The 23,215-nt window shown below is 39.3% G+C and overlaps 3 protein-coding genes across 12 annotated transcripts in view; 1 reads left to right on the top strand and 2 right to left on the bottom strand.

The window, feature by feature from the left end:
- LOC112569881 lies at positions 1 to 8,620 on the bottom strand. The gene is made up of 2 exons (XM_025247931.1): positions 8,340 to 8,620; positions 1 to 3,401 (listed from the first exon to the last, which is right to left on the bottom strand). Exon 2 carries the CDS (start codon positions 2,569 to 2,571, stop codon positions 1,468 to 1,470), a length of 1,104 nt encoding a protein of 367 aa, XP_025103716.1. The 5' UTR covers positions 2,572 to 3,401; positions 8,340 to 8,620; the 3' UTR covers positions 1 to 1,467.
- Positions 8,621 to 11,134: 2,514 nt separating this feature from the next.
- Positions 11,135 to 21,578, bottom strand: LOC112571204 (eukaryotic translation initiation factor 5-like). Its single transcript, XM_025250055.1, has 13 exons — positions 21,464 to 21,578; positions 21,170 to 21,336; positions 19,687 to 19,921; positions 18,813 to 18,894; positions 17,853 to 18,025; positions 17,629 to 17,745; positions 17,348 to 17,398; positions 16,944 to 17,039; positions 16,465 to 16,626; positions 15,044 to 15,205; positions 14,566 to 14,733; positions 12,196 to 12,324; positions 11,135 to 12,039 (listed from the first exon to the last, which is right to left on the bottom strand). Exons 3-13 carry the CDS (start codon positions 19,756 to 19,758, stop codon positions 11,935 to 11,937), a joined length of 1,317 nt encoding a protein of 438 aa, XP_025105840.1. The 5' UTR covers positions 19,759 to 19,921; positions 21,170 to 21,336; positions 21,464 to 21,578; the 3' UTR covers positions 11,135 to 11,934.
- A 91-nt stretch (positions 21,579 to 21,669) lies between these two features.
- Positions 21,670 to 23,215, top strand: part of LOC112571203 (kinesin light chain-like) — a 44,522-nt gene continuing 42,976 nt past the window's right edge. For 9 of the 10 annotated variants that reach the window (XM_025250048.1, XM_025250054.1, XM_025250049.1 and 6 more), the window contains exon 1: positions 21,670 to 21,808. The gene's annotated coding sequence lies outside the window, so the exon portion shown is untranslated. The remainder of the gene's footprint in view (positions 21,809 to 23,215) is intronic. The other variant, XM_025250047.1, reaches the window with a different exon arrangement.

Below are 23,215 nucleotides of genomic sequence, written 5' to 3'. Positions count from 1 at the left end.
TTTATAGTTAACACATCTGTATTATACTCCAAGCAGCTTCAGAAAAGAAAACAACATCACTTCCTTCTTTGAGTACAAAAGCGTACATTTTGCAAAGCAAGATTAAAAAATAATCCAGCATAAGATAATTCATTTTAACTGAACACCAAAAGTGTATCTTATTTCAGAATATCACACTTAGATTGCAGGTTTAAAAAACATAGAGTAGCAAAGCACTTTGCTTGATTTTCTCAATCCATGGCATATCAAGTCTGTTAGAGTAAATTGTTTCATAAAATCAGTAAGAACTTGGATTTCTATCTCCTCATGACTCCTAAACATTTGTATGAATGTATGCATGCATGCACACACCTCCATATATATTCATTTCTTTTCCTGTCTTTCAAACTATAAAAAGTTTTTTTTTTCTGCTAATTATATTTCAGGCTGATATGTTTTGATATTTTTTTATGTAAATTTACATTTTCTGCAGATAATAAAGTTTTGAGAAAAGTTGTCCTTGGTTACAATTTCATGACCCAGGAATGAGCTATGAAATATTGGCTATAAAATCTGAAGCTAGGATACATAGCTGTGTGGATTGGCTAACTGGCATATGGAGTTTAGCAGTTAATGTAAGCTGTTGGATCTATCTTAACTCCCTCTCTCTTTCTACACTCCTATATACACCCTTAAAAAAATAGCTAGATGTATTATGATGTGTGACTCCCCTTTTGTGCATTTCAGCATATATGTAAAAAGCTGTATCTACTGTTACCAAAGTGAGAAAGAGTTTCTAATGAAATGTTTGCATCTCTGATCAGCATGTGGTATGGATGGGAACTGGAGGGTGGTCTATGATAACCAACAGACACCCCAACAACTTTTCTAATCTTACTTGTGATTCATTTTTCAGCTACTAGTCTAAGATCACTCGTGCTGAAGGTATGTCAGCAATTTCATCTCCAATGGTCAGTATCATTTGAAAGGTGTAATGTCTGTGACATATAGTGCTTTTCTTATATATTTTTTTGAACAAAAAACCAATCACAGGAGATTAACACTTCAAATGTACATGCTTTGACATAAGGAATTGCCAATAAATGTATAAAGTCTGAAAAAAATTATCAGTGCAAATGAGGTCATAGTGGCAAATAAACTGGAATGTATAACTTGATAAAGCCCTGATCTTGTGGGGAAAAACCAACGTATATTAGCGAAGCCTTCAATGAAATTGATCAGCTAAAGCTATGAGGAATTAGGAAGCACCTTGATATAATACACCCAAGTAACAAACCAAAGACACAATTGTAGCCTGTATAAAATTAGCCCTGAATCTCCTCATGGTGGTTCAATCATCTGCTGCGAAAAAAACCCATATAAAACAATAGTGAATACCTGAACACCAACTACAGAAAACTCATATGTATTGAAGGATGTCTTCATAAAAATGTGAGGAATGCATCTGGATCAAGCGACCACCAAACACTACAACGCTGTGACCTCAGGGCATTGGAGATTTAATTCATCAATACAACCACACACTTGTGCATCGGAAACACAAAGCTCGTCTAGTTCGTTTTTATTTTTCTCCATAATGTCTGCCCATCGCAAAAACTTCATCATTTCATCCTCTGATAATTTATATTTGTGTCTGAAGTATGCGCCCAGCTTTGCTCGACGTCTGCATATGCGATCTGGGTTGCACGGGTCTTTCTGCTGCATACGAGAGTCGTGCACAGCCTGTTGCTTGACAGTCATCTGGTCGTTGGAAATGATGTCAGATGGCAAAACGTCCCAGGCCGCTTCTCCTGCAATATCAAAGTGGAACCCACCGCTTTGCGAGAAGTGCGCGCGAAGTGAAGCTGCGAAGACTTCGTCAGCACTGGCGAGAGGAGACAGGTCGTGCTGCTCCGCTACCTGCCAGGCGCCCGTCTTGGGCAAGCTGGTATCGAAGGGTTCCCAGTCTTCAAGCCACTGTCGAAGCGAGAATGGATCTGCAGGAAGCACAAAGACGCTAGTGTTAGGATCTCCTACGTGCTGAGGTTTTACAGGGGGGTCGATATCAATGTACTTCCGAAGCCACCTTTGTAGCTGGGTCAGATATTCTCGCTCGTACTGTCCCAGGCTGCCATTGGTCTCCTGCTCATTCAGATCGCCGATGAGACCCATGACATCAGCCCGGAAACTCTGCCAAAAGCGCCAGCTGGGCACGTTCTCGATGACACCAATGTGGTAAGGGCGCATTTCCGCTTCCATTTCCGAATCTGTCAGCCCGCTCTTGTGTAGCGCCGATATGACGTCATGGTGCAATACTGAAGGGACGTTTGGTAGTATGGCGTCGGTTCTGCTGTCGGCTGCGTCACCATCGATGACCTCGCCATGGTTGTTATCAGTGGTAGCCCAAATACCTCTGTCGCTGTCATCTTCGTCATCGGCTAGGCAGTCATCATTTTCGTCGTCCTCGCTGGTATCGATGTCGCTATCGCTCCCGTTGTAGCTGGTCAACGCTGGGATGCACACGGTTCCAGAGATTGCTTGAGTTCGTCCCACAGACACCTGGATGTTCACGGAGCTCAGCATGGATATCATTTTGCATGCTGTTGTCTTCTCCCTTCCTGCAGAACGTCAGTGTCGCGTTCTTCGGACTCCACGAGTACTTTCCGTTTCCTCTGCAGTCGTTGTTTCCATTCTGAGGGCAGAATCCAGCTCCTTTCTCTGAACCAAAACCTCTCGGCGTAACACCACACGCGTCTGAGTCACGAAAGGCGTCCCTCTCGACCCTCCGAGATTTTTCCGTGGCACAAGCTTCTTTCTTCCGTTGTATGAAGTCGAGGAAGTGCTCCCTGAGAGCCGTGACATCGTAGACATTACCACGTAGTGTGACCCACTGGTTCCAGCCAACTTCTGTGTTGTGCTTTTTGATTTCTTGACGGGTGAAGGTCCGCTGAGGATGAAGGTCTAATGACGACTGCCTCGCGAGGCAGATTCCCCAAAACTGCCTTTCATGATGTGCATTGTACACTGGGTTATCACCCACAGTGCCTAGCATCTCTAAAAAAAGATGGCAACAGATATACTCTTCATTCAAGCTGGTGCCTTCTAAGGGCTTGTATGCTGAAGTTGATCTTGGGGGAGAAGGATGTGAAATAATCGAACTGGAGATGCTAGTATGATGTAAAGCTAAAACGGTGCAACATACTAGGTCAAAATTCACGGCAACAAATGGTCATCGTTGAACATTTTAAATGGCAATCCATAACGGAAAATGAATCTTGCACTAGGCCGCATAGCATCTTCCGGCTTGACGAGAACGATCGTGCATGGTTCGTGGCGATAACTGCAGTCGTGTTACTTCCTTGACATCATCTCGTCAGCAACGGAAAGGTTTTTACCACTCACTGGTCCGCATGTGTAAAGACCTGCAAAAGAAAACGTTTTGTTAAAGTCATAACCGATCTTACCGCTGTAATTCAGTCTGCTGGTCACGAATTGTGTAAGTAAAGAAAATCAGGCAACAACGCCTAACCCAAAACCACAAAGTTTGAGTATAAATCTAGAACATTAATTTAAACAAAATAATTGTTCGTAAAGATAAGCAAAATACTATTTTCGCATTTAAGTGCTTATCGGTTAACGACTGACTTGTGCAGCAATATGCAGGGGTTCTTGGCAGTGCGGTGATTTTATACATATCAATGACATCGATGATTAGTGACTAAAACTGCGTAGCCTACCATCGATTGTCTCAACTGGTCTAAAGACATATGATGACGTATCTAGCACGTTCAGTGTATAAGTAGCGGTTTCGCAAGTGTCCTGTTTTGAAGGGGGACTCGGAAGCCCTCTTTCATAGCTGTCCGTTTTAATCATAGTCTTCAAAAGTAGTTAGCATAGTAGTTAACTAGCAAGCACGGTTCATTTTTTCCCCCTTTTACAGATTCGCACAACTAGCAGCTAACATCGCTTCGGATCTTGAAGTCACTGAAGAACCTGAGTATTACGGTGCGAGTATACAAGAACGCAGTTTACACGCACGCATATATATATATGTGTGAGATAGACAGCAAAAAGGCCAACCAGCTACGAAATACCCTGACCAAGACAGGTCAACACCTCAGTCATCGAAGACATAAATAGCCGTCTTTTCAAAGAAGGCACTTATGTACTGAACCGCTGGACTAAAAATGGCAAACACTTGTACAACTTCCAGCAAGAGACAGACGCTAACATCATTCAAAACAACCTACTAGTCTTACAGCAAAAGGACCAAAAGAGTGATACGTAGTCTTAAGGGATAGATACCTGGCGTTGACAATGTTCTAGCTGTGCTGCTCAAGCAGTCTGGGGATGAAACAACAAACAAACAAAAGCCCTTACAGCTCTATCGCTGAGACTGGGAAAGCAAAAAATGGATGCAGTCACTAGCCATGCCCCTTCAGAAAAAAGTCTGGCACGAGGGGATATGGCACAACTGGCTCGAAAGTGACTCCTCTCCCACACTTATCCATATTTGTCCGTTGATCTGCGTGAAGTTTTATGTCTAATGTTCATCAGTTCAATTGTGATATTTGCTACGTTTCTTGATGGTTTTCTGTCTGCGCCACTTTTCATCTTTTTTCATGTGCCAATTTATTTCTACTGTCACATCTGCGCCATATTGCCATTACTTAGATGTGAGATTTGCGTATCGACAGTGTCGACTTCAAACTCTTGTTTGCCTTCCTCCAGCTGCTTCACAATGTCGAGCTTTCACAGCAAAGCTTTGTGTGGAGTACAGACCAGTCTGCAATGATTGATTCCAGGAAGCTCAGTGAAATATGCCGTTCACACTAATCTGACTGATGCTGGAAAAAGGCCAACATGTTTTTGAGACCTTTGACCTGACTATGTCTTATGTCCGCACTTCCCCGTGACCTGACTACTGTACTTACGTCTTTCGTTAAACTAGTAGCTGATAAAGTTTATAGATTCAAGAGGCTAAGGAGAGACAAAAATCATGTCAGACAAATTAGTAATAATCATTGTGCATGTTCCAAATCTCAACCAGCAAGTCAGACACACGACATCACCTTCCCATCACTGGCAGAAAACAAGATGACGGTCAATCAAGCAGTTTGACAGTGTTGCCTATGCCTATCAGCTATAAACTGTGATAGCCGAAGGTCACAAATACAGTAAACAGTGATTCTGTTTTCGAGACCAGCATCCATTCTTATTATATTTGTGTATTTTTCTTTTTAGCAAAGTAGATATCTGCATTAAAAAAGCACGGCCTTAGTACTTGGAGGCCTCCCTCTCCAAAGACTGCAGCTCCACGACAGATATCCGCATCAGGACCGCGACTGCAACAGTGGCCATAGCAAGGTTGGACGGTATGGCGCCGCAGCAAAGTACAATCTGTACAAGTCACTCGTAGTACCGTAGGGATACTGATTTATGGATGTGAATCGCGGAATATCCATGTGTTCCCCACCCACAATGACCGGTACCAGTCAAGAGCGGACGAGTGAATGAATGATAACATATAAAACACATGCGCTGTTACTCAGGTCCCAGATACAGTTCTCACAATGTATGAACTCTATTTGATAAGCGTAGAAGGCCACCTGATTGCTTCAACGATCATCTTCCTGCTTTGATGATAAACTATTTGACTTCCTCGAGGAGTGTACACAACGCTTTATCTATCCGCTTTTAGCTCTTGACTAAAACTCTCGTTTGTATCAGGCACACTCATAATTTCTAACTACAGATTAAAGTCTTGTATTGTAATGCTTTTTATCAAGCGGTATGACACGTTGCTTATGTCTGAAGATCGATAACATATCACGGAGGCAAGTCACATTACCATACTTTTGATGATTACATGTTGTCAGTTCTGTTCTGTACGTTACAAACGTAATCCAACTTGCAGAGGACTACAACGAATATGCACAGTGCTGTCAGGTCTGAATACACATTTGTGCAGTACTGACAATGAGGCTATGCAAACCCGGTGATCCAGCTGACTGGGTTGGAATGTTATCATCCATTTCTCTATGCGAAAGCTCAACGTTATGGCCCAATGACAGATTTGTTCAGTAGCAAAGGCTTGCTGGAGGAAACGAGGGGCATTTACAGAACGAGTGTCGGGGAAAAGTGTTCCCCTCCCCAAGACCCTCACACACAGAGAAAAAGAGAACGAGAAAGGAAAACTGAAACCTCATAACAGATAGATTTTCATAACTGGTTCAGGGCGGGAATAAAGTGACGCACTAGTGCAGGATTCGAGTTAGCAATAGGATTTCCTCAAAACATTTATTGTTTAATATATTCGCTCTTCAAATAAAAACAAACTAGCAACGTTCTAGGACTTATTTTTTCTTGAACGTTAATCTTCTAACATTTTGGTAAACGATATTATGCAATATGAAGTACTTATTGTTGGAGAGAGAACAATAGTTCATTTTTACCTTAGTATTACAAGATTTTTTTTTCTGCCAAATCGCTCGATTCTGCTAGCATAATCTGTACTGTATTTTCGTCTACATCAATGGAATGAAATCATTTTACAAGCTGTCAAAGATAACAAATTGGTCAATAAGGTGGGCTAGGCATGCGCAGATGCGTGCATGCTACATGAACACGTTTCGACCACAGGTAAAAGCCCTGTGTGACAGACGATACTCTAAGTCAAACAGGTGCTAGCACGATGGGTCGGAAAACGATTATTTTTGCAGAAACATTTTGATGTGCATTCCCACATCTGGCAAAGCTAACCATAGCCCCTATCATACGAATACTTCTCTCTACATTAGATAAGAGGATCCATAATGTTTATTAGTATACTCTCTTCTAATCTATTGACAGCAAACATTTCCGATGCTATGTCAAACTTTTAATGCTTGTGGTTTTCATCCGTTTATAAGCGGCATTTCTTGTGAACGACAGCTTTAACTGCTGTTGTCTGCAAGCTTACCAGAGATATAAATATAACTGTGTCGAGAAAATATCGGCTTACTTTGAAGTGGTACGTCGGCCGAACACGCTAATCAAGGCAATACCAGATCGGGATGATCAATGTATTACTTGCCTCTTTCTTTACCCGACACACACACACAAACACGTATACAAATGCAGGTGCAATACACATACTCATCTGAGTGTGTGCGGTCCCATCTCAAAATTGTTTTTAAAAAGTCTGTTTGTTCTCATCTCCCCCCTCCCATCCAAAGTCCACTTATTGATCTCTGTGAAAAGCAACACAATGTTCCAGAACAGGAAAGAAGTGCGCATATTTGTGCCCGAAGGAACGGATCTCTGCGCGTTAGACAATACGAAAGAGTAGGGAAAGGGCGCAGCACAGAAGGAACGTTACTAGTTTTTTTATTATGTAAGTCTGTGAGAATTTACTTCCTTTTATTTATATCACACGTTATAATCCTCCTTCAGAGTCATCGCTATCGTTCCCACGTCAATGTCATAAGTTCATAGATCAACAAACTTTACTCAAGTCAGGGTGCCAACATTTGAGTCTGAAGCGGCCATTTGAAACAATATTCATGCTGATAGTTTATTCCGGAAAGAGATGTTATGGTGAAAACCGAATTAAGTTCTGAGGGAGTGAAGTAAGACAGAAGATGCTATCTGAACATGAGAAAAAAAAAATGCATATAACTAAAGGTCGATAGGCTTCTTTCCCAGTCTCCACAGGTTGTGACATGGTTTAGTTAGTAGTGTAGTGGTCTGACGTGCCTACCACTAATAGCGGTAATGTCACATGTAACATTCTGTTGGGCGCACCTTCCCAACAGGTAGGTGTTCCCCATGCCAGTAGCTGAGTGAAAGATGCTGAATAGCAATATGTTTCAGCATACACACCTGTTTGTCTGACGGTATTAGGTGCAAGAATGTGGTAAGCAGGAGGGCCACATCACCGTGAAACCTCTGAGACTTCAGAAGTACGTGTATTATAAGAAAAATAATAATAAATAGGACTATCCCTAACTTTTCGTGACGCCTTAACACATGATTCATCGTCTCTAATATATAATACCACAATGGTTGGGGATTTTGTTTATCTCTTTGTTAAAAAAAGAATTTTGTCTCCTTTTTGAGTAAAGGTTAGTCATGTCTACAAATCTCAGAAATCTACACTGCGCCTGTCTAAAAGGGCACTGCAGCTACCGAGCTACGTATGTCTTTTATAGCTACAGGGTCGTTCCTAAATTAGCTTGGAATTCTTCCTTTATCTTTGTGGCCTCGCATATCTCTCTTTAGAACTCATTTTCATCACCAAAGTTTAGCTTATACACAGTGACAAATAAGGGTGCGGAACAGTACTAATGAGAGTTTGTAATATAAAACAAAAAACTCACCGTTTACAAACGGCAATTAATGGCCTGTAGCAGACGACATTCTACCGCAGAACGGCGAAGCTTCGCAACCGGACGATCGATGTGGAATGAAGCCATTGTCGAATCACAAGTGTGCTCGACAGTGCTGATCTCTGACGCGGAAATAAGCGGTTAGCGGTAAAAGGACTGCGAGGACGAGGAGAATGCTGGAATGTTTATGTCAAGAGGCCGGGGCACTAATCCTAGCACGCTTCCGTAAGGTGTTTGGGCGCCATCTTGAGCGAATGTGTTTCTAAAATTAAACTCTGACGTATTAGTGCTGTGCATGTGCGGTTGACATCATGCACATTGCTAGCACGACTACCGCTCGCTGTTAATGAGGTACAAGCTTTCCGATGCCATGAAACGCAAAGTATTTTCAGTTTTAGTGTTGGCGCCAGAGAACCATGGAAACTATATTGTGAAAGATGAACCCAACATGCTATTTTGATGATATCCTTGTTTATAGAGAAAATGAACATGAACTCACGAGAAACGTCCAGAGAGGGTCATGAAAATACTTTACAGTGCTATCCTGAAACTCAGCAATGATCGAGTCTCACTCTCACACACACGGGCGCTCACACGCATGCATATTCACTGACAGGTACTCAAACCGTATCGCACCTATATAGCTATCACAACGATTACACAAATAAACACAAACGTAACACATTCAGAGAACTTTCAGCTCAGGAAGCATGAGATTGAATTTGGAGGTCTTCGAATCAGCAAGAATGGAATTTCACCAGACCCAGGAAAGGTAGAATCATCTCCATTCTAGATCCAACTACTGTACCCGATTTGAGGAGGATGGTGGGCGTGTACAACTTCTTTGGGGGGGGGGGTATATGCAAAGGCGAAGAAGTGTTTGTTTTGATAAACGTCACCTCGTCCAGGTGACAAAGAAGCTAGACTGTGAGCATTAAGTCCAGCAGTTACTCAGCAGCAGTGTGCACCGCGGTCATATATTCTACAAAAACCAAGAGGCAGCTTCGGGCGCAACAGACGTCATCTCAGAAGGTCAAGAAATTTTGAGCTGGAGCAATCCACTCCCAAACCCAGTCCTGTTTTCTACTTCTCAAGTCCCAGTGAGAAATAAACCACATGTTGACAACGAACCAGTATGCAAGTCCGGCTCGGGGGCATCGCTTTATGTCAACGTTCCTAGACTATGTCGACATCCAGTGACGGTGATCCTGCTACTGATGCCAGACACAGCGCAGCTCCAGATCAAAGCAGCTTTTCTGCCAGTAGCAGTTTAATACCAAGAATGTCTTAGCGGCAGAATTATCACCCTGCCCGCTCGTTATAAAGACTGACGACAACTTTATTTAGAAAAGAAAAGATTCTCCCTAATAATAGAATAATCTCAAAGATGTAGTGATTAGAGTTATCCCGTGGTGGACATCCGGGGTCTTTTCTAAAGTCAGTACTCTTTTTGTGCTTTGGGCTGGCGAGTCAGCCATATTGTGTTGTTAAACCAATACAGTTGTCAAAAAAACTTCAAGTTTCCGGCGTTTGTCGGCTGAAAGCGCGCAGCACGATACAGTGATTGTATGATCGAAATCTGGTGTGACGGTGTGACGGGTGTGAATGTGTGATGTACGTGGTATTGGATTGTGAATAAGCAATAATAAGCAAGGTTTATAAATACAGGTTTGGTGGCCTTATAGACAAAAAGAAAGATACACATATTTTGATCATCAGGTGGGGTTTTTGTATAGAAAGGTATCACTTACTAGTCATGTTCTACGGTGCCAAATCTAGATGGTTATGGTATTCGTTTAAGGAGCAGTATCAATTGTTCCTTTGTCGGTTATACCAGCTTTGCATCCTATTCCTACCTTTCCCCCGCTTTGTTTAATTTCATCTATTTTGCCTTAGAAACTGGCCACAACGATCGTCTGTATTCGAGTTATATTAGCATATCTTACTGCAGTATGTTTTATTGTCCTCAGCAAAGGTGGATATCGCAAGCACCCAAACAATATCATTACACCTACAACCTTCATTTCATCCTACCTTAGTGACAGTTTGGCTTATGTTGCTAGCCCCTGCTGATGTTATGCAGTGGTCTTTTGCGAATAAAGTACAATTAGCTATCATAACAAACACAAACCAATTTTCACATTTTAAGGATAATGAAATCTGGTATTTCTCTCACTACCTTTGTGCTGCAGAATTTGGTTTACAGCCCTTTTCTTTGTCCTCTGCTACAAGCAGGTATAGGGCCTAGCACAGGATGCCTTACCTATGACCCGCTCATTATAACCAGACAATTTCATTTTTAACATCATGATTCTAGCAAACCCGCCATGTTCTGGCCCATGAGATTTTATATCGCGTCCGTCCAGCAAGAAATGGTTGGGCACCACTGGCCTTCTTGTTCCTTATTACCCCCGGTGGACTATAGACCCTTCTGAAGAAGAATCTTCCCATCCAGGCTCTTGTTGCATCTGCGGTTTCTGTAGGAGTTGTGTTACTGGGTGGGGTTGCTAACCCCAACCTTCCTCTGGGCTTGGACATGACAGGTTACCCAGGGGGTTTCCAGGCGGCACCACTGGCCTAGCAGATGCTGATCAGTAGTTCTTGTGCATACGAAGCTGACCCATCATTTTTATCATCACTGCAAGGTTTTCAAGATCTGCATTATTAACAAAACTTTTCTTGAATCCTTTACAGGATGCTAACCACCTCAAGGCAAAAGCATAATGTAACACAATTCAGGGCAGTACACTCGAGTCTTGCACAATCATAACCCAACAATGCAGACATTATTCTTTAGACATCATTTATTTAAACAAAAGGAAAATCATGAAGTTTTAGATTGACTGAAGTATTATATTAAGACATGCAAAAGCAATAAACAAAAATACTGTGAACATTAACTTTTCACAAATAACAGACAAATTTTAACTTCATTATTTTTTCTAAAGGAAATATGATCACACATGACATAAACAAAGTTCTGTACCACCCTCATCACTTTATTCCCTGCCCAAAACAATTGTTTACAAATAAGCCACACTAAAACAGACTTCCCAAATGGCAATTATAAAATAGAAAAAAAGCAAATTAAGAAAAGCAAAATTTTTGTCAGAGTTAAGCAACAGTTAATTAAAAGGTTGCTCAAAATTTGATTATGAAGTGGTTGGGATTACTCCAGCTTACACATTCCATGGCCAGCAGGACTTTATGAGCAATAAAACGTACAGGGGACAGGTAAAAAAAAAATCTTATCTCCCTGATAAAAGTATTAAAAAAAATAATTACACCCATAAAAGTTAGTTAATCCCAGCCTCACCCAACAACTGGGTTTTCCTTTTTCATGAAGAGACACACAAATGCTGACACAAACCAATAACATAAAAAAAGACAGTTTTATGTACCAAGTTCATAGATTAATAATGTCGTCACAGCAATCAAATTACACATTCTCTTTGTGGGAGATATGACCAACATGAGCACAAAGCTAAGGAGCAAAGACAGTGTTCACAAGCTCAGCTTCATAAGCAACTGCACGAAGAGACCTTACACTTGTATTCACACCGTCGATCCTTATTCCATTGCTTATCTAAATGGCGTCAATGTCAAAATCCTCATCTTCTTTTCCATTTTCCTCAGCTGCCTTAGGTTCTATTGGCTGCTCTCCAACCTTTTCAGTGGTTGAGTACACCACCTATAACAAACATGAAAATTCACTAGATTGCTAACAACTTTTAATTTACCAGGTAATACACATAGGACCCAAACCAGCAATTAACTGTTTAGATGAAAATCATATGATTAATTTACTGACAGTCACCACCAATAATTTATAAATCAGAAAAGGCACCTCATCCTCAGCTTCCTCCTCATCATCATCTTCCTCCTCCTCTTCTGCTTGTTCAAGCCAATCTGTGAAAGGCTTTGCTTTCTCCCTTAACTGTAATGCCACTTCCTTCGAGACATACTTCTTAGTTACCTGAATTTAGAAAAAAAAAATTTAATGTTGTGGAAGATTAAAAATTGTAAACCTAACAAAGAATGTGCTCATATTTAAATTAATGAGTATGGTTCAAACTGGTCACTCACCATTAATCATAATCAAGTCTCAAGTCAGCATAAAGTACTTTATTTCAGTCATTTTATTTGTCTATGCACTTAGCTCAAATGTTTATACCGACACCTGCAGGCAGATCATGCCAGGCTTCTGTTAGCTGATTTTTTTCTGCACTATGTAACATTCACTTGTAGGCGGTGAGTTTAGTTTCAGATTTGTCTCACCAACCAGCTCTCTGGATCCTGGACCTTTTAACAAACAGGCATCAGAGCGTTTCTCTTAACGGTCTTCTCTCAAATATTGTTGTCACCTTTGTTCCCTTCAAGGCTTTTGCTTGTCTCCATTACTGTTCATACTAACAGTTGTAGAAGCACTACGAACGGGTGCTTTTTTGTAAAATTTGCTGATGACACGGCCTTGAAGTCTCTTTTTGTATGATAGTGAACATCTTCTTGTCTTGAATGTCTCAAAGACTAAGGAAATGATCTTCGATTTTCGGACAAACAGGCCTCAGGCAGTCATCGGCATTATCCATTATGATGCCATTGAGGTAGTGGACTCCTACAAATATCTAGGTACTATCTTTGATTAACAAACTTAAATGGGACATCAACACTGACATGATCCTATGTAAGAGCCAACGTCTGTACCTCATACGGAAACAGATCTTTCTTTGTCGGCTGTCATCCTCACTCGGTTCTATCAGTTCTTCACTGAAAGTCTAATCACTTTTTCTTTCATCCCTCGGTTTGACAACCTCCCCCTAAGGAACAGGAACAGTCTTGCCTCCCTTGTAAATATCTGTTCCAAGGTCCAGGAAGAGAGATTAGGAAGCAAATCCTCAGGAAGGAATCACGTATCCGCTCTATTTCTGATAATGCGTTGGAAATGTGAGATTTTCAAATGCAGATTCTGTACTGTCTTTTGATACAAAAGTTCTTCTGTCCTACAGTCCGGTGAGTTATAATTGTTTGAAGTATGAAAATACGGTGGCAGCAATTTTGAGAAAAGTGGGTTCAAACATTAGTGTCGAGATGGCCAGCCAGGATTGTTTACTCCTTAACTTTAGCAGACAAATCTTTTGATAGGTTAATATTTGAATCGTTTTTAGTATTTTCCCGACAGGTTAATTACCAAGGAATCCATTTTAAAAGAAAAGCTAAAGTGAACAAAATTGACCCCTATCACCTTTTGGGGCCTCTAGCACTAAACTGCTCCGCGCGACTTAAGACTCATTTCGTCGTGGAGGGTCACAGATACAAACACACGTGCTAAACAAACCCTACTATTATATCAAAGAATACCTATATATTTACACTGCAAATTTATTACAACTTCTGTAAAGAAAGAACTCATTTGTGCCATGTTGCAATGACCACCTTCAAGATAAATTGCATGTGGTGGAAGAGGTTCATGGGTGCTAATGTGGCACACTTCTCAATCCCAGCAAGCACATTTGCTATACTTGGATTTAAAATAGTGCAAAGAATTTGAAAACTCAACTGAAAGAAACTGAACAAGAGAAATAAAAACTTGTCCTAACAGCCTTCAAGTTTCTGCAGAAGAAAATGAAGCCATATCATACAGCCTTTACATATGAAATCCTTACAAAATCCTTATAGATTTGTCAAGTGCACTTTCTAATGACTGGCTTGTTTATTTTATGCCGCATATTCATAAAAAAACTTTCTATTCATAAAAATGCAATGATCAACAAATAACTCTACCAATGGTGTAGGAAAGGACAAGCACACCTTCCCTACTCAATATGAAAGTGTTAATCTTGGAATTACACTAATGCCTATTACAGGGTTCACATTGAAAATGAGGACCCTAAAAGCATCATTAAAGGACCTGCAAACAAGTTACAAAAGCATTCAAGAATATTTTCCCGTGCAAACTAAAGGTCAGTTGTCACTCAAAATACCTTATTAAAATTTAGGGATTAAAGAAGATATAGGGCACAATTTCACTTGATCCAAATGCATCCAATTTAGTGTGCCATGTTGCAATGACCACCTTTATGATTAACTGCATGTGGTGGAAGAGGTTCATGGGTAATTAATGTAGCACTTCTTTCAGATCAAGCATGCACCTGTCTGCAGAGCTTGCATTAAGAAGAGTGCCTTAACAACAAAACAGACAATAAGAAAAACAGCTGACCTTTTTGGCCCACTCCAAAATGACTTCCTCGTCAAGAATGTCTAAATCATAGAAGATTTTGAGGATGTGGGGCACACGTGGCATCAGTGTAGCTGCATATTCTTTCCCCATTAGCAACTCCAGTCCTCCCAGCAGGTATTTTTGAGCCCGATGATTCTCTTCACAAAACTGAGAAAAACATGTTTTTAAATCTCCTTGTAAAACTAGTCTAATAAGAGAATTTACAATGATTAAAGGCAGACTTAAGTAATTTCCTAAAAAAAAAACCCAAAAAACAAAAACCCCATGCCGACAGGCATTAACAGGCAAAAGTTAAAATATGAGACCACAAATATCACATAAGGAAATCTAAAGCAGTATGATTTTGAAGTCTCTGAAACTTCAAGAAAATGCATGCCATGGGCTAAAAAACCTCTGTAACCATTGATATGTTCTTGCAATTTTTCTCAAAGCAAAGCCACAAAAATTTGATAGTTACCATACGGAAAATGACACTGTACTCTTTGACCTGTGTCAGTACTTTATCTGTAAGCAGAACTTCCACCAGAATCAAGGGCAGTTTGTCCGTCACCTCTAGCCGCTCGGCTTCTATCCCCACCTCTTTAATGCATTTCTTCAGTTCCCCACTTTGATGCTTGCTCTGATATAAGATTTGATATGATACATTGTTTACAAGATTTACCCAAAGGCTTTAATATACAAAAGCTGAAAAAGAAAACAAGGTGACCAACACGGCCAAGTGCACACACGTCTGATCAGGCCAGTTACACAACATACTTAGGCCTTAAATCTAGTTCAGAAGACAAAGTGGACAATTTTACAACTTTTCCCCACTGAAAACTGTTTTAGCTAAAATAAAACTGTTTAAACCAGATTTCTGTTCCCTTCAGCACAAATTTTAGAATGCTCTTAAGAAACATATCTTTATGGCACAGGAGTTATTTTGTAAAAATGATTTAAAATTTCCTTTGAATAGTTAAAGGTTTTCAAAACATGTTGTGCAACTAGCCCCAGGGAGGCATCTCTTATGATGATCTAAGAAGTTTCTGATATCTCAATAGGTCCAGGAGATATAAGCAACTGAACATGGTTATTTACCCATAAACAAGACAAAATATTTTTTCAAATATCTTGAGCCCAAAAAATTCCATAGGAATATATGTTTATCACCCTTGATATTTCTTATTAAAACTGCATTATTTTTCATTATCACAATTCAATTCATGAAGTTTCAAAACAATACCAAAATTTTGTGATCAGAATTAACTTAAAAACAACCCAAACCAAACCATCATTTGCATACAAGGCATTTCCCAACATTTTTTTTCTGCACAGTTGATGCAACTTTTGAAAATATTTTCTCCCACTAAGATTATTCACACACATAAAGAGTATTCATTAACTGTGCATTTAGCACTACGGAGAAGGAAAAATTTTTTTAAAGCCCTTTTGCTGACAACAGACTGCTAAAGGCATGAGTGATTCACAGAAAGACGAGGCATAAAACTTGAAACAGTTTCAGAACTATTTATAGCTTGGGCATTTCGCTCAAACGGCAAATTAGGGGACAGGATGTACATCTCTTTATTGCCAGGTGCGTAACCATGGCTGAGCCATTTTCAGAAAAATAGTGAAGATACATGTTAGCAACAGATTTATTTAGTATCAAAACATATTTCTGCAAATATGCATCAACCACGTGTTGTATACCAGTGATGTTATTTTAAATCTCACCAGGTCAGCCTAAAAACCATTAATGTCTCAAGTTACTTCTTGCCTTAAAGCAACACAGCACTTTTTGTAAATTGAAACATTGCATTTAAAACTGACATGCAGTGACTATTTAGATACCCCGCACCAGCACTAAAAGATAAAAATATTTCCCAACCCCAGACTGACCTTGACTAGCTGATACACTATGTCCAAGCGATCCTTGTCTGTCTTTTCTAAATCATCAGTGAGAGCGAGGCCTTTTGCTGCACCAGACAGTTCTTCCATCCGCTGCTTTACTGCTTCCTCACTGACTTCGTCACCCCAGTCATCGTCTGCAGCTTCAGCATTCTGCAAATAATAATAATAATAAAAAAGCAGATTCCGATTATTCGCCCCAGAGAAAGATATATTTTAAAGAACTTAAAAACTGATCATTACCCCTACCCCAGTCTTTAACAATGAGGTCAGTACAGGTGTGCTTAAGCAATGTATGCATTATTATCATAAGCAATTATCACTCCACATAAGCCTTACATAAAAAAATCAGCAAAAAGCATTTAGCAAGATGTATAAGGACGAATGTATTACATGTTTAAGAAAGTACAAACACCAAGCTGAGATAAAAAACAAAAGCAAAGTACTATCAGCTAACAATAAATGTTTACCTCAGGTGGTACATCAATGTTACCACCTGATGCACGCTGGGCAGCCATTTGCTGCTGAGTGTTGGCTTCTGGGCTGTGACGATCTGATTCATCCTTCTGCACACAAGCATTGGAAAATTTTACAGCAAATGGCTTAGCACGTCTGTAAATGTGGATTTTCATGTTGCAATGGTACACTAAAATAAATGATTTCAAATCTCACCCCAAGCAGGCGTAACAAGAAACATCTTAATAATAATGAAAAAAATTGGTTCATAGACATGATGTTTCACCTTTACAGAAAAAACTTTCACCGATTGTCAACTGAAATTGGGACTTCCAGCCTCAGTGTTTCACAATATGTGTTGTAGATCATGCGTTACTTATACCTACCATAACTAGCAAGTGTATGTTATAAAACTTACCTTATCCTTCTTCGACTTCTTGCCTTTGCTTGGTGTTTGAGTTTGTGGATCCTAAGCAATTCCACAAAATCAAAAAGTTATGATTTAGCGCAAAGCGAACAACTGTTAATTTTAACAGCTTTCTTTTAAGTAGCAAAGTAGTAATGAAAATGTTTAAAAAACAAAAAAACCACCAGAATAAAAGTGATTCCTTTCTTGACAAAAAAGCTAAAAACTTTTTCCTATTTATAAACTTGGCAAATGTTGGATAAGGGTAAACAAAAAAATTCAGCATAACTTACCATTTCTGGGGGGTTCTTAAGGATAAAGGTGGTAAGTTTGTGGCGCATGTCAACATTGCTATTGTTACCACAAGCGATGCAACGCTGCTGAATGGTTTGTTTCTTTGTGGATACAATCTATGTAGAGAGAAGGAAAAAACGCAGTTTAAAGCATAATTTTAACACCTAGATTACCAATATGCAAGTATACACACTTAACCGATAAGCCACATAAATTCACTTACGAGATTGGTCTCTGGATTTGAACATTCTGGGCAAAGCACAAACTTTTTTATAAAGCCATCAAGCAGATTTTGAAGCTTTTCTGCATCGTGGGATCCGTTAACAATGTATCGATCGTTTTTGCCATCAAACTGAGTCTGAGCACCCAGTTCACAACCAAAGTACTTGGTGGGGTCTGAAATGAACACAAGAATCCTAAATAGTGCATTTTACTGATTCTGACAACTTGATTTTCCTATGATGAACACTATTAGGTTATTTCCCATGCTGCCACACATCCCACACCTTGCCAGCAGTGGGTTACCTGAAAGGCCAGGACCAACCTATCCTATCGTTTGGCATCAACAGCAAAGATCTCATCGAAAGTTTGCAGACAGCGTAAGAAAATATTGTGCTCAATGTTTGTGACCATCAAGCAGCTGTTTTGTCAGTTTAAAACCAAACAACATGCATTTAGAGGAAAGGGTCTTGGAAGCAGTCAGTTTTCCTCTAAAGATTGATCTCGTAGTTCTAAAAACAGATGCTTAGCACGTGAAAGTTTAGTATAACACCTCCCCACAATAGGTCACCATGATGTCCTTGGTATTCTCTTGGTAGTGCTCTGCATTAACCCTAATGGTTGAAAGATTTTCTGATCGGAATACATGGTATGAGCCTTGTCTCTTGAATGTACTATATTGCACTATGCAACAATGAGGCAGCAGTCCCTTGTGATCATTCACACAACAAATTCCATTTCACATTTCAAGTGCAAGAGGTAAAGCAGATTTTTGTCCTTGCATTTTCCTCTGTAAATAAATTAAATGCATTGTGCGTATTTCTTTATATCACCAGTTAGGTTAACAGGTGTTCTACTTTTGCAGCAACATAGATTTAAGGTATCAGTGAGGGAAACATGCACTTATCACTTAAGATAAAAGTAAGGAATATTGCATATCATGACACTAACACGAGACACTTACAAGTTGGTGGCCTGGAAAGCGCCTTTGCTATCTCCACCATGTTGACAATCACAGTCTTTATTCCATTTCCTTTGCCCTCCACCTACACAGATCAGTGATATTTACAAACACATAGCACGTGTCAAGAATTAAAACAAAAGAGCACATGTTTAGTAAAATTTTTTAAAATGCAAGGTCTGAAAGTCATAATCAAACTCATTTCTGCCTACCCTCCCCACTAAAAACTCTTTGCTCCTTGGAAAAACAATTCACATTGTAGTACAACCAGAACAAATTTCTGGACTTTTACCAGGATATACTTTATTCTTCTAGTCCACGATCTCTGTCTTTAGTGCTCCTTCAGCGATATTGTAGGATTTCAAAACAAAACAATTTCACTTTTTCTATATATCTGTACAGTGGACAGTAACTTCAAGCTGGAGATGCATATGAAATTCAACAGATCTACTGCTTCCTTCTTAATGATATGTAAATCTGCCAACCTTTTGTTTAGTCTCATTCCATACTTCTTTTTAATAGCCAATCCTGTTTTGGATTCCATTAACTTTACGCTTTTACCAGTCTAAATATACAAGCTCTTGTTGCAACCATGGCAAAGTGCCTTAAATTGTTTTAATATTATCACAGCTGACTGAAATGTCGGCCTCAACAGGATTTGTAAATGTACAGCAGAAAGACAATGTGTTAGCACAATTAGTGCTATTCAAATTAACAACAAAAACATTTCACATCCATTAGTCAATTTTTGGCTAATATCAATTAATTTTACTTCAGCATTTTAAAAATTGTAGCATATTTCCTTGAGATTTCTTTTCAAATGTTGACTTGTTTTTTCTGACACAAACGGACTCTGCATCCAAGATGCATCTTTTACCTTGGCTAAGAGCCGAGGCATCTTATAGCGGTAGAACTGGTCCATGTTGGATCGGTCAATGTTGATGGCCATGTTTGGATTATTTGGTAAGGTTTACGCTTTCTGTGAATACTACAGTGGGGTTTTCTCCAATACGTGAGAGTGGCAGAGAACTTCATAAAAGCTCCTGGAGTATTAAAACTCCAAAACTCTAAATTCAAGGGCGCAATGGTTTTTGCTTGCCTCAACAGGGGCCCTGCAAACATAAGTAAAAAAGAGTTGATAAGAGTGACACCAAAAGTCAACACCCAAAAATATCTTTTGTCTTTTAAGGACTACTGAGGAGTAAACACCCCTGCCCCCTTCTGATGACTGGGTAAAGCCATGTGCAAGATACTGTTACCCCACATCTGAATGAATCTTCTTCTTCCATTCCTGAGAAGCACTGTCACACACAGAAAGAGATCAAATTCATGTGTCACAATATGCCTAATTCTCATGTCTTCCATTGGCCGAAGATTCACAAAGTAAATGTTTGTACCACTGACCTCTTTTTGAGTATGTCTACAGATTTTGCTGATTCACATAACTCACGCTGCCATTATTGTTTATTACCTGATTCTTCCTTGCACTTTCAACGTTTGTTCTTTTATTACTTGTAAGTACTGTACTTCCGTTCATTGTATGTTGCCCACATCTTTAGTCTTAAGTACTGAAAGCATGCTTCTACAGGAACATTATCAAATGCGATGTAAATTGCACATTTATTATATTTGTAGGCATGTATCTCAAGCATTGAAAAATGTGTGTGCTAGATATTTACCCCAATCTAGGGAAGGATCTTGAACTACGCTGTATCTAGTCTATAAGAACAAAAATAGCACCCCACTTGTTGTGTAAACTGGAAGAAACCTATGCCAAGGCTCAGCCAATAAAGAACTATCAAAACACAAGAAAGTCTAGTTTTAATTACATTTCAGTCGCGCACTATATAAGCACAACGTGCACTTCTGCTTTCGATTTATCTGTGGGCTAACATATTTTTAAAATTTGCGCAATCAGTACAAAACTTGTAAGTAGACCTTTATCCCTGTTATAAACTATAGATTTACACGTCAAAACGGCAGCAATTTTAAGTACTCTTTAATTCTGACATTAGATCAACAGGAAACCAAAAAATAAATAACCTGCCCACTTCAACAGCTTCAACTCTGAATCGAGGAGGCAGGGTCAGAACAATATATAATTTATCTTTCAAATAAAATATGAACACCTCTTAACACGGTATGAAAAGATGTCAATGTTATTACAATATAATTTCTTTAAAAAATAACTTAAACATAAATCGTGGGCGTAATCACATTTTCATGTAGTGATACACACGTGCTTGAACGTGGCCACGAAAAATATGGCGGACTGTCTGGGGTAGAGCGACATGATGCAAGAAGTCGTGTTCGATTTATTAAAAGAAAGCAAAAATGCTATTAACTACACACATACTTACCGATTTGACGCAAAAACGTCATAAAACCTTATACGGTGGAGAAAACGAGCAGAAATATTGAACTGGCACTAGCCAATATCCTGGGATACGAGTCCCAAGTTGCAAGCAAAAATATGCGACGGAATATGTAGGCCTATGTCCTTGACAAAGGACCTCTTGGACCAAACCTGAAAACACAAATGCTGTAAAGTTAATAAAAGATGAAAACATATCTTCAAACATTAGTTTTACGTAAACATAAAAGCTTAAGAAAATATTCTTTAGACGAAGTAACCGTATTGCCAGATGTCTCACCTCAGGTGGTAGTATGCAGAAAGTACCCGTATGCAAACTAGGCTCGCGATGTCACGATTGCGTTAAGAAATAACGCGAGAAAATACGAACTTTTCAGCCGCCATGTTAGTTGATGACTCGATGGGAGGAAGTAGGAAAGTTACATTGTTTCCCTATCAGGTTTCTTATTCTCAGCGTTGACCTAAAAATATTGTTACCCATATCAACTATTTGATAATTTTGCGCTCAGGAGCAGCCACTACCATCACATTTAAGAGTTGGATAAAAGAATTCCTCGCTCAGAGCAGTGGGCTTGGGCGGCCAGCTTCTTCTATTTTGCTGACAGAAGAAACTATCAGGATTTTTGTACGTGAGCTTTTTTTAAATGATTTTTTTTTAAATCGATATTTCATTGCACTTTTTAAGTGGCTCAACCGATTCATCTCGTTTCTGATTTGAGGAACGCATGTATAAGCTTATCAGCATGTCATTAACTACTTACAACTTGGCCGCAACAAAATGAGTGGGAGGACCCTTTTGACACTGTTAATGTAATCATCAGTGTAATCAAACAACTATCTCGTGTCTTTAAGGATTGGAAGGCTTTTCCAATGCCACATTTGTGCATTATGATTAACGTAAAACGTGTTAGTTATGAACTTTCATGCCTAAAAGCGAAGTGAACTCTAAAAATTTAGGGAAATATGTAAGCAGTAAGTTAAAAGCTTGAGACTGCCTAACAACTGTTTAGGTAAGTGCGTGCACACACACGTGAAATTGTTCACAGACGTGTTGATGATTTTATCTTATAATTCCAGAATTATAGCATCACAGGTCTTTGATGTGTATACTAATTATCCTGTTAGATCACAACAGCTAATTTGAAACGTCCTAGCAATGGCATCTGTTTTAAAGTTTACATTTGTATTAGTGTCATTTGCTGTCTAGCTTAGTTTGGGATGTTGATATCAGTATATTGATCATATGCCATTAGTCAGGGCCATGCTTAGGAACAGATAGATGAGGCATCTGCCTAGGGCCCCGTGCTTTTGCTTAAAACCATGCGATTGTGGTGTTCAGGGCCCTGCACATGCCTTATGCATCAGGCCCCGCGGGGGCTAAGGACAGGCCTGCCAGTAGTGGAATAAAGAATAAATTTATTTGATTGTTTATTTTGCAAAATCAGTCTTTTATGTTACTGAGAGATCAAAATCTTTTCAGTAGCCATATAATTCAAAGAGCAACACCAAACAATGTTAGTGACTTATTTATTTCAGAAGCAAATATATTTCAGATCCTCATTGTGCCTTACATTTTTTTGTAGATGGTATATAATTTAAGCAACAATGGCTGCATAAAGATCAACTATGCAAAGTGCGTGATAAAAGGCTAGACTATTTTTCGGTACAATTTCATCAATTAATACACACCAAAGTAAAGAAGCACTACATTGTTCAGACAGTTGCTTAGAAATAGTATTTTTATGTTGAACATATGCCTTTTTTCTTTTTTAAAAAGTAGTATATATTTTCATTTTGTCACAATTTACCAAAGAAAATAGCATTGTAATAGTCATAAGATTTGTCTTTTTTGAAAAAAATACTTGTTTAGGAATAAAGACTAGAGGTCACTATATGACTATTATTTTCTTTCTGTAATCTGGTTAAATGCTTAGTATAGCATGTATCAAATTTTTATAGCTGAAACCAATATTTCTTGATTTATTATTATTTTTGCTTTGGTCTTTTCCTGTCTTTCTCCCTCAGTAAATTG

This window comes from Pomacea canaliculata, linkage group LG8, assembly GCF_003073045.1.
Source record: "Pomacea canaliculata isolate SZHN2017 linkage group LG8, ASM307304v1, whole genome shotgun sequence".
Lineage (NCBI taxonomy): Eukaryota > Metazoa > Mollusca > Gastropoda > Architaenioglossa > Ampullariidae > Pomacea > Pomacea canaliculata.
Note: the sequence above shows the minus strand (reverse complement) of the source record. Positions and strands in the feature narration are given on the sequence as shown.

Coding starts and splice junctions, on each gene's coding strand:
- LOC112569881 (XM_025247931.1), bottom strand. CDS start 2,571: ATGATATCCATGCTGAGCTCCGTGAACATCCAGGTGTCTGTGGGACGA.
- LOC112571204 (XM_025250055.1), bottom strand. CDS start 19,758: ATGGCCATCAACATTGACCGATCCAACATGGACCAGTTCTACCGCTAT. Junction 16,627..16,943: donor ACATTGATGTACCACCTGAG/GTAAACATTTAT, acceptor TATTATTTGCAG/AATGCTGAAGCTGCAGACGA. Junction 14,734..15,043: donor ACAGTGTCATTTTCCGTATG/GTAACTATCAAA, acceptor TGTTTTTCTCAG/TTTTGTGAAGAGAATCATCG.